This window comes from Nicotiana attenuata, chromosome 2, assembly GCF_001879085.1.
Source record: "Nicotiana attenuata strain UT chromosome 2, NIATTr2, whole genome shotgun sequence".
NCBI classification, from domain to species: domain Eukaryota; kingdom Viridiplantae; phylum Streptophyta; class Magnoliopsida; order Solanales; family Solanaceae; genus Nicotiana; species Nicotiana attenuata.
In genome coordinates, this window is record NC_031990.1 from 93,741,139 (window position 1) to 93,752,917 (window position 11,779).

Here is an 11,779-nt window from a genome sequence, read left to right on the forward strand (position 1 = left end):
ATTCTTCGGAGCGGTTGGCAGAGATTTTCATCCGGGAGATTGTTAGGTTGCATGGGGTCCCAGTTTCTATCATCTCAGATAGGGGTACTCAGTTTACTTCCCAGTTTTGGAGGACTTTTCAGCGAGAGTTGGGTACGCAGGTAGAGTTGAGCACCGCATTTCATCCTCAGACGGACGGACAGTCGGAGCGTACCATTCAGATATTGGAGGACATGTTGCGTGCCTGTGTTATTGATTTTGGAGGTTCTTGGCTGAGTTTTTGCCACTTGCAGAGTTCGCGTACAACAACAGCTATCAGTCCAGCATTCAGATGGCACCGTATGAGGCCTTATATGGGAGACGGTGTAGGTCTCCGGTTGGTTGGTTTGAGCCCGACGAGGCTAGACTATTGGGGACAGAGTTGGTTCAGGATGCCTTAGAGAAGGTGAAAGTGATCCAGGAGAGACTTCGTACAGCTCAATCGTGTCAGAAGAGTTATGCGGACCGCAAGGTTCGAGACGTATCCTACATGGTGGGCGAGAAGGTCTTGTTGAAGGTTTCGCCTATGAAGGGCGTTATGAGATTTGGAAAGAAAGGAAAGTTGAGTCCACGGTTCATTGGTCCTTTTGAGATACTTAGGAGAGTTGGGGAGGTGGCCTACATGCTTGCTTTGCCACCCAACTTGTCGGGAGTTCACCCAGTGTTTCACGTTTCTATGCTCCGGAAGTATGTTGGGGACCCGTCCCATGTGTTAGACTTCAGCACGGTTCAGTTGGATGATGACTTGACTTACGATGTGGAGCCAGTGGCTATTTTGGGTCGTCAGGTTCGGAAATTGAGATCAAAGGATATAGCTTCGGTAAAGGTGCAGTGGAGAGGTCGGCCCATTGAGGAAGCTACTTGGGAGACTGAGCAGGAGATGCGGAGCAGATATCTTCACCTATTTGAGACCTCAGGTATGCTTCTCGACCCGCTCGAGGACGAGCGTTTGTTTAAGTTGGGGAGGATGTGACGACCCAACCCGTCGTCTCATGTATTACAGCCCCATTTCCTCCATTTATTGCTCTTTCATGTTTTATTATTAGCAACGGGTGAGTTAGAGTTTAATTGAATTGGTTTGGATAGGAAATGAGACACTTAGTCTCTTTAAGGAAGGTTTGGTTTGGAAAAGTCAACCGAACGTTGACTTATTAGTTAGAAGGCTCGGATGTGAATTCCGGTGATTCGGTTAGCTTCGAGAGGTGATTTGTGACTTAGGAGTGCGACCGGAAGTGATTTCGGAGGTCCGGAGTAGAATTAGGCTTGAATTGGCAAAGTTGGCATTTTGGCGAATTCCGGTGGATAGGTGAGATTTTGATCCGAGGGTCGGAATGGAATTCCGAGGGTTGCAGTAGCTCCGTTAGGTGATTTTGGATATGTGTGCAAAATTTCAGGTCATTCGGAGGTGTTTTGGTCGGTTTTTTGAACGAATGCGTAATTCGGAAGTTTTTAAGAAACTTAGGCTTGAATTCGATGTGATTTGATGGTTTTAGCGTTGTTTAATGTGTTTTAAAGATTGGAACAAGTTTGAATAAGGTATTAGGATGTGTTGGTGTTTTTGGTTGAGGTCCCGGGGGCCTCGGGGTGAATTCGGGTGGTTAAACGAGCGTTTTGAGGTGTGTTGCAGGTTCAATTTTTCTGTCATCTGGTATTTCCGCTTCTGCGGAAATGGACCGCAGAAGCGGTTCCGCAGAAGCGGTTCCGCAGAAGCGGTTCGTAGCCTGGTGGAGTGTTTCCGCAAAAGCGGAATATTTTTCGCAAATGCGAGTCCGCAGAAGCGGACTATAAACCGCAGAAGCGGTCCCGCATAAGCGGAAGCGGGACCGCATAAGCGAAAATCGGTGTTGGCAGAAGGGTTTAAAATATTAAATTTCATCCGCAAACAAGAGGTAGTTTCCACCATTTTTAAGCGACTTGGAGAGCTTTGGGCGAGGATTTTCGAGGGTTTGACTGAGAATCAATTGGAGGTAAGTCTCTTGTCCTAATTATTCGAGTTTATGGTAGAAATTACATGTAAATTGTGGAAAATTTATCAAAAACGGGTCAAGTTAGGGCTTGGAAAGCTGTGATGTAAAAATGGATTTTGAAAGGGCATTTTGAACTCCGATTTTGGTAAAATTGGTATGTGTAGACTCGTGGCGAGACGAAGAATCCAGTGATGTAAATTTCGTAATTTTTCGAGAAGTGGGCCCGGGGCTCGGGTTTTGCCAACTTCGTGAATTTTGGTATTTTTTGAGTCTTTTCGATTGGGTTATGTTTCTTTAGCATATTGTAATGTATTCGTTGTGGTTTTAATCAGATTCGGCGTGCGAAGAGGTTGATTCGAAAGGCAAAGGCATAGCGAGCTAGACTTGTGGCCGGCTTGAGGTGAGTAATAGATGTAGATGATGACCTGAGGGTTTGAAACCCTGGTATATCACACTGTGACGCTATATTGTGACGAGACACGTACTCTATGACGAGTGCGGGGTCGATAGTGACTGGGGATTTTGACCTAGTCTGTTCCGATTGATGTTCGTACTGTGTTCTTGACTAGAAATTATTTGGTAATTATCCTACTTGGATTTTATGAATGTGTTTGTCGCTTTGTGCCTATCATTTGCATCCTTCAGGGATCCTTATCACTGCTTTCATGATGCTTAGCATATTTCATGATATCAGTCCTGAGTTAGACACTGCCTCGAAATGGTTAGTAAATAAATAAAGGTTTAAACACTTAGCTCTAAAATTCCTAATAATTGACAATAAAATGAATAATTTGACTGTGCCCGATTGGCTTGCATGCATATATATACCTGGATTGAGTGTGGATCGGGCTGCACGCCGCAGAATGTTACGATGATATTGCGCTTGGGCTGTAGGAGCCCCTCCGGAGTCTGAACCCCCACAGTGAGCGCGGGTACCCAAATGGATCGGGCTGTGCGCCGCAGCGGTCATGTGCATTGCATTGCATCCATGCATTTATACCTAATTGTCTTATTTGTCCTGATATTGTTGTTGTTTCGTCGTTTTATGTGCTGAATCGCTGATTATAGCTTTATATTGTAATATTTCGAAATTTCTTACTTTCAGCCATTATATATGTTTATTACTCACTGAGTTGGAAGTACTCACTTTACTCCCTGCACCATGTGTGCAGATTCAGGTGCTCCGGAGACTTAGTGGAGCTGTTTGCTGTCTTCTTGGATTTCGGTTTAGGAGTTGTTGAGGTAGCTGCCTGACGTCCGCAGGACCCGACTTCTCCCCTTTATTGCATTTGTCTTTCCCTATCCTAGACTTTCTTTATTACTATGAATATATTACTCTGTTACATTTAGAGGTTCTAGACTCGTGACTCCAGATCTATTGGGGAAATGTTTGGTATATTCGTTATTATTTTTCGTACTATTTTATCTAGTTCCGGATTGGAAACTTGATATTTACTATTTTAATCGTATTATTTGTTAACGGATTGCGAAGTTGGGTTGAGAGTATTTAATTGGTCGGGCTTGCCTAGCATTAGTGTTGGGCGCCATCACGACCGGGATTGGGGTCGTGACATTTTTTTTTGCTTTTTTTCAAAAATTTTCATTTTTTTTTCGAAATCAGTGTTTGGCCATAAATTTCCACTATTCACTTGAAGATGAATTTTGAAATTTTTCGAAAATTTGAAAAACTCCAAAAAACTATTTTTAAAAATTTTCACTCATATCACTCACGAAACTTCAAAAACAACTCAAAATTATATTCATATCCAAACACAACTCTAATTTTCAAAAAAAAAATTTCAATTAATTTTTTTTTTGAAATTTTACAATTCTTATGTCCAAACGCCCACTTAATTTAAAAACTACAAGAAGTAAAATATGCCATGTGTCATGTCTCCTACTAGACTAGAAAACTAGTGGCTGAAACTGAAATAAAAAAGCGGGGATCTTTTCGTGATTTTGACTGAGTGAATATAATAAAGACAACAAACCAAATATCCATAGATGCTTCTAGAAAATTGATACCAAATTGTCTACTCCACAAATATCCACTCCTCCACCAATTCAACCAAAATACCCAAATCTTCTTTCTCTTGTTCTTCAACAATCCATATTCAATTTTTTCCTATTCATTAATTCAACTTTATTTAGCTGCTGTACATGATTTATGGGAGTCGAGGTGATCAGTCGAGGTGAGTACAAGCTGACTCGAACTGTAAATTTCTAAAGAAAGTGTGAATAATCAAACTACACATAGACTGTGTGTAGTGTGTGTTATATGTGTAGTGTGTGTGTGTTCCTGAAGCTGCAATGTCACCAAAAACCCTAGATTCACGTCAAGCTATTGAATCCTGTACGTATCATCTCCATTCATGGAAGCCCTTTCAGCTCCCAAACCCTAATCCCAAAACCCTAGATTCCTCTGATTCACCAAAACCTTACTCTGCACTACAGACTAAGCGCCAATGTAGAGCGGATCGAGCTACTTCGATCCCGATTGAAACCCTAGACATGTCGAAATTGAGCTTATTTGATGATGATCGCCCTTTATCGGCTAACAAACGGGAGAAAAATAAGAATAATCTCCGTTTGATAGCCGGTAAAAGGAGGCGGCGTGGGTCCCGTTCTGTTTCAGGAAGGAGCAGTGATCGGAGCGGGACAAACCGCCCACGCCGTTGTTGCTCCGTGGGAGCATCAGCGGCTTATGGGACTTGTTCTGATTTTCCTGTAGCTGTTGGGACTGATTCTAGTGGAGAGTTGTTTGTAAATGGGGATATGAATTGGACATTGGATGTTAGTGAGGTTACTAGGAATTTGAAGAGAGAGAAAGAAAGTGGTGGGGTTAGTGAGAGAGAGAATAATTTTAATGGTTTATTAGGGGGGCAAATTGGGAATTTTGAGGGTTTGGGGAATGAATCAGGGTATGGGAGTGAACCGGGTTATAGAGGCGATGCGGAGTTTGGATATGGTGATGAGTTTGATGAAGAAGAAGATGATCAACAGAGGTTCTCATTATGGGGCGACGAATTTGGAGGTATATGTATACTATGCAATCTGCATTCCATTGTCTTGAATTATGCATTAAGACTTAATGTTGGGGTCACCTATATGAATCCTCTATATAGATTTTGCACCATTTCGGATCCGTTTCATTTCAATACTAAATAATTTGTCTTTTAAAATAAGCATTAAAGCAGTCAATGTGCAAGCCAAAAAAGAAAAAAAGAAGATAAAAAGAAAGCAAACTAACTCCATCTACTGGGGAGACGAATCTGGAGGTATTCCCTGAACGTTGATCCATATCTATTTAGCTTCATTTAGGCCTGTCGCATTGAATGTTGAATTGCACATAGATTTCCTTATATTTGCCTTCTGAGACAAACATTTAAATGGTCAATTTGGGAAAAGAAAATGAGAAAGAAAAAAGAGGTTGAAGTGCTCAATGTGATTTAATCTAGTCAATGTTAAGCCAATGCAAGTTAATTTTTCATTGAAATGTCAATCTTTGGATAAAATGGATGTTTTCGTGATGGTGGAATCGTCTAACTGTCTATCAAGATGGAGTTTATATAGAATGATGTAGTTTAAAGAGTTATTGTTTGAAATATTCTGTTGGACAAGTCAGTTTCATCCTGCCCCAAATGTTAGTCTGGCCTTGTAGCCTCAGAAAAAGAAGAAGCAAATAGCTCCTATTTTTAGGGAGCAATGCGGCTTGAACTCCTATAAGAACATATTATAGGAGTTTACACAACAACAACATACCCAGTATTATCCCACACCGTATATATTATAGGAGTTTGTTTTTTGTAATTCATTACCATTCTGTACATGTGCAGTACATATAGTTTTTTTTTGTCGAAGATTTATATATTATGATTCTACTCACCAGCAGAAGCTATTCCCTGCCTATAGAACACTTCTACAGTACTGCAAGTTGGAATGAAAGAAGTAGTCCGGCAAACTTATGTCAGAACTATTGATGTTAATTCATTCACATTATCATTCATCTCGGGGCTGGTATATTATTTTATCAGTGACTCAGTATTTGAAAGAACATTGAGTGAGGAAAGGATGTGAAAGTCAGTAAACATAAATTTGAGGGGAAATTTGGATATGTAAAGGATGGCTTCTAATGGCTGATAGAAACATGATAGATGAAACTACGACTTACAGATACACATGGCACTTAATCCAAAGATTGGGATGGAGGATTAAACTTGGTGTTAGGAGTTGAGATTGAAGTAGGGATGGCAGTGGGGCGGGGCGGGGCGGGGCGAGTTTGGTAAAACCCACAAAAATTTCAACCCGCCCTGCCCTTCATACGTATTTTTTCAGTTTTCAACTCACTCCGCCCCTCCCTGCTTGGCTCCGCCCCGCCCCACTTAAGTTTTTTTCCCCCTTTTTCTTTTATTTTTTTCTAAAACAAACTAGTTTGACATTTTATTATTTTATAAAATGGAGAGTTTAATATTATTCAAGCAATTATGTTTTCCTCTTTGTCGTGAAATTACATGCTTATACCAATTAATCTCATTAGTAGTAACATAGTTTTCCAAATAGTAACAATTATCCTTTTATATATAAAAAGATTATTTTAAAAAAAAAATAATTACCGTGGTTTGCGGTAATTATTACCCACGTTTTATGTTTATATTAATGAAAAAAACTACCCACGTTTTATGTTTACATTCTTTCATATGCCATTTTAATCCCTTAAAAGGTTAATGGCAGTTATGCCAACACGTTCATGCTGAGCTGCTAAAAAATTTGACGGGTATTTCAGATGCCATTTTTATCCCGTAAAGGTTAGAGCTATTGTGCTAACGTGCACATGAGATACCAACTTTCATGGTGAATCTATAATATTGTACTTGAAGTGATTGCTTTGTTTCACAAAAGTTAAAATTCAAAATTGCCCCTCATTGAACCCGCAACCCGCACTGCTTTAAATTTTTAAAAACTGTTTTAACCCGCCCCGCAACCGCATAAGAGTAAACCCGCCCCGCCCCGCCCCGCATCAAACAAAACCCGCCCGCCCCCGCCCCCGCCCCGCCCCATTGCCATCCCTAGATGGAAGTATGTCGTGGAATTGGCTCAAGTTTCACTTAATTATCTGGTTAAGTAAAGTATGTGCAAACTATAGAGATTTTGCTTGTGTATGTCTTAAAGCCCAATGTTGCTTTACTTCCAACGTTGGTTTTCATCTACCTGTATCATGGGCCAAGCTACATGTTATAAAGGGTGGTCAACTGACCACCCTTCGTCGGAAAATTACACTGCGTATATAGGTAAAATATTAGATTTTAGAGGTATATAACGTATATTGAACACTCTTTCTCGGAGAATATTTTTCACTTCTTTCAAGTTTGAACACCCTTACGTAAATTCCTAGCTTCGCCCCTGACCTGTATGTGACTTCCAACTTACCTGTAAATGTTATAGTCTTTCACTTGCTTCCTATTAACAAATTTGTTCCAAATCATGTGTTTAAACTATCCTATATATTCACTTTCCATGTGACATAATTACCCACATGCTCTGTTCTACTGGTGGCTCTTACTTATATATACTCATTAACCTTGACTCTTGAGTAGGGGTGGAAAGGGGAAAAAATGATAGTGAAGCATAAGGAGGTACTGTGTCGTTCATTGCGAAAGGAAGTAAAGTTGACGCCTTTCAATTCCTTTGACTTCTCAAAGATTATAGGTGGAGTTATATCGCACAAAATCTAATTGGTGAGGGGTGGTCCTTCACCGAGTTCTGGGGCTTAATCCTGTCCTCGTGATTACTAAATCTAACATAATCAGCATCTGGCTCTCTCTCTCTCTCTCTCTCTCTCTCTCTCTCTCTCTGTCTCTCTCTCTTTTCTTTTCCTTTTGTACTCCCCCCTTTGGCTGGCCTTTGAACCAAATTCTCTCAGTTTCTTCTGGTAGATAGGAACCAGATATAGCGTCGTGTGATCTCCTTTTCCTTTTATATTATTGATGTAAAATTATCTTACTGGTTCTAGGTAATGATTTGTCTGTATTTCTTGGCATAAACGCTGGTGATCATGGTGTACTCCCTCTTGTTACCTACTTGGTACTATTTCCATTAATAAAATTACCTTACTTATTAAAAAGTAAAAGTTTAATGCTGGTAATCATGGTGAACGAAAATTGAAACAGTGGTGCAAGGTTACTTGCAGGGGTGTTTCGGGGGGGGGGGGGAGTGGGGTTGTAGCTTGTGAAGGCACAGTGTTACAATTTTGCTGTATGCTCAAGGATGCCTTTACTAAATGTAGTATGACCACGTAAACCTATAAGCTGGATCTAGTGCCAAGGTTTTCCATTTTTCTATAAGTAGACTCCTTTTGTTGAAATCTCAACAGATGGGATGGCTACTTGGACTAGAATTAGTTAACCACTATTTGCCAGCCTAATTTGTCAGACAAGCTTCTGAAAGGATTCTTAGGCAGTCTTGCTAATGTCATGCTTGTGTATGTAACCATGGCTAATTGAGTATAAGCCAACCTCTTTCTAAAGAAAAAAGAGTATAAGTTCTGCTAACTTGTTCCTTTTCTGTCTTGTACTAACAGCACTCTCTAAGATGGAGAAGGTTGGTGAGAACACATTACAAAAGGTGCACCATAGATGTCGGCGGAGGAAACAAGACTGTAAAATGGTGATCGCCTGAGGTTGCTGATGCTGATGAATAATATTTATAGTTTTGACTGTATTGTTGTAGCTGATTCCAGGATTTGACATTGACATGTATGAACGTATAACGCATGACACCATCTTCTGGCTATATAGATTCTTTGTTGTGTACAAATACAATCAGTAATTTATAGGCCATTAGCATTGTACTGTACCATCACTATGAAAATATATCAATATTGGTTAAAGCATCGCGCACCTTATACGTATTTGGGGTGCAAGAATCATGAATATATTCGAAAAAGTTGCTATTTTTTTCTTGCTTGCCCTTGCTGCTGTTAATTTTAATTGGTAAAAGCTGGTCTAATGTGCAATTGCACTGTTTGTCTGTTCCCCGGATATTTGATCACAATTCTCTGGGACAATCCGCAGGTAAAATTCTTAGAAGATTGGTTTAATCTGCTTTGTAACCTAGAAAAACATAATGTGCTCTTAATTATCACATAATATTAGGTGTTTTAACAGCACCTCGGGATTCGGACTATTGATAAATAAAGTAAATGCAAGTCTTGGAGACCAAAGTTCAAATCCCGCTAATAGCCTGTTTGGCCAAGCTTCTTTTTGGTCAAAAGTGCTTTTTTTTGGCCAAAAACACTTTTGGCAAAAAAATTGAGGTGTTTGGCCAAGCTTTTGGAAGGAAAAAAAGTGCTTTTGAGGAAAAGCAGAAGCAGTTTGGAGAAGCAGAAAAAAGCAGCTTCTCTCCAAAAGCACTTTTCTGAGAAGCACTTTTGAGAAAAATACACTTAGAAGCAGTTTTTTAAAGCTTGGTCAAACACTAATTGCTGCTCAGAAGTGCTTTTCAAACTAATTAGCCAAACACAAACTGCTTCTCACCAAAAGTACTTTTGAGAAAAGCACTTTTGAAAAAAAGCATTTCTCAAAATAAGCTAATTTTTGCAGCTTGGCCAAACGGGCTATAAATCTTCTATGCCAGTTAAATATGCATTTTATCTCATTTAATTTTGCTACACGATAATGGAATGCATGCATTAATAAAAGATGACCTTTATTTTCATCTTTATATTCGGCAACAATTTCCTATTTCCGCCATGGTTATATAGATCAATGCACTCTCAAATGGACCATAGAGTATGAGAAATATGCTAGTTATATATGAAATAAGAACATGCCTATAAGCAATGTAGGATAAAAATGTATATCTAAAGATAAAAATGTACTCCATCCGTCTCATATTAACAGTCGTGGTTATTAAAAATAGTTGTCTCAAATTATTTGTCATTTTAGAGGTTCAAGATAAAATTGATTGATTTTTTCCTTTTTTACCCTTAGTAATAATTGTTCTTGAAGATGGAGATAACACATAAATAGAATACATATTCAATGAAAAGAGATTATATCTTAAAACATAAATAAGGGTAGAATCAGAGGCGGATCTAGTATTTTTATACCATGGGTGCACCACTAAAAAAGGAGAAAAAAGAAAGTATTAAGTGGGATTTGATCCCTAGTCCTCTAGGTAAATAACTCATCATTCAACCAAGTGCACCATTTAGCCTCCTTGGAGCATGGGTGTCGGCAGAGAATACTAGACCAATTCCAAAAAAGATGTACATAAAATACCTAGTTTGTCGGAAAGACCATGGGTTCACGTGCCCCGTCAATTTGCCTATAAATCCGCCCCTGGGTAGAATAGTTCAATCCCTTTCCTAATTAATATTTCTTAAGAAATGTATAAAAGAGAAACACGACACATAATATGAGACGGATAGAGTATTTTTCAACCAAAGTTTGAACCAGAGTTATTCAATTCGACCGAATCAATAACAAAAATGCTACCTCCGCCTTAGTTAACAAACGAAAGTTCCAAGATGAAGCTAATGCACAACTTGCTCGGACTACAAGAAGACAACTAAGGAAACTACCAAGAAATGTCATTAGTTTAAGGTTCACGAGCCTTCAAGAAATTTAAGGTTTTTTTTATCTTCGGAAAGCCTGCCATTCATTCTAAATACGTGAAGAAACGAAGTTGTTATTTAATCAGCGCTTTATAAGGCCATTCTTATAAATTATTCGATTAAATATTAATAAGAATTAGAAGATTAGAATCCATCAAGTTTCTCCGAGGGTCTATTGTAAATAGCCTCTCTATCCTCACAAGGTAAGGGTAAGGTCTGCGTACACACTACCCTCTCCAAATCCCACGGTATGGAATATTACTGGGTATGTTATTATGTTGTTGTTGTAATCCATCAAGGTTCTTGAATCGGCCTCAAATTAGATATCAATAAGGATTTAAGTTATATGTAATTTGACTTAAATTACAAAGTTTCTGCACTATCAATGTAATTTAACCGGTTATAACATATTAATTACTACTATTTATTCTAGGTTATTGTTTATCAAATAGTGCAATTGACATTATTAAGTATTTAAATACTACGAAGTTGCTTTAATCAAATCAGATTTGATTACTTGATGTAGATCTTGTCTATCTCGTGTTTCACCTTACCTACTTATATTATTCGACCTTAGGAAGAAGCTATGCTATATTTGTCACCGTTCATTTCCATGCACGTCTTTTTCTTGTATTTCCAACCACATTTCTATAATTGTGTACACACACCCTTTTCATATTTTTAGTTCAAGACCCCATTTTTATCCCTCTTTTTTTTCCAATAATAAAACGGTTCAACATTTTAGGTTATCATAACTTTCTTTTATATTCTTGTATTTGATGTAAAGACTCGATTTTCATTCATTATGTGGAAGAAGTTAACAGTAATTTTGCAATTATGTGGATAGGATAGAGAATAATTGCAACAATTATTAAACAAAGCTCAAACTTAGAGGACTATATCAAGCATTTTCTCTAATGAGTTTTTTTTTAATCAAAAGGATATTACGCACACTAAATTAAGGTTGTTCTTACATTGGGTTGTTGTGAAGCCAAGCCCATCGTACCAAATAGAGAGTAGTCTAATGCTACATTTACAATATTATAACTTTTAATGTTCCTTTCAAAAATAGTTCCTAGGGTGTCTGCCCATAGTACTTCATTCATTGACAAACACCGATGGAACTACCAAAAAGTTGATTCCTGCTTCTAACTACTTCCCTACCTCCATTGCCAATTTG

The 11,779-nt window shown here is 38.6% G+C and overlaps 1 protein-coding gene across 1 annotated transcript; it reads left to right on the forward strand.

Annotated features, from left to right (window-relative positions):
* Nucleotides 3,979–8,941, forward strand: LOC109215259. Its single transcript, XM_019379294.1, has 2 exons — nt 3,979–5,019; nt 8,563–8,941. The coding sequence occupies exons 1-2, from the start codon at nt 4,296–4,298 to the stop codon at nt 8,658–8,660; spliced, it is 822 nt and encodes a 273-aa protein (XP_019234839.1). The 5' UTR covers nt 3,979–4,295; the 3' UTR covers nt 8,661–8,941.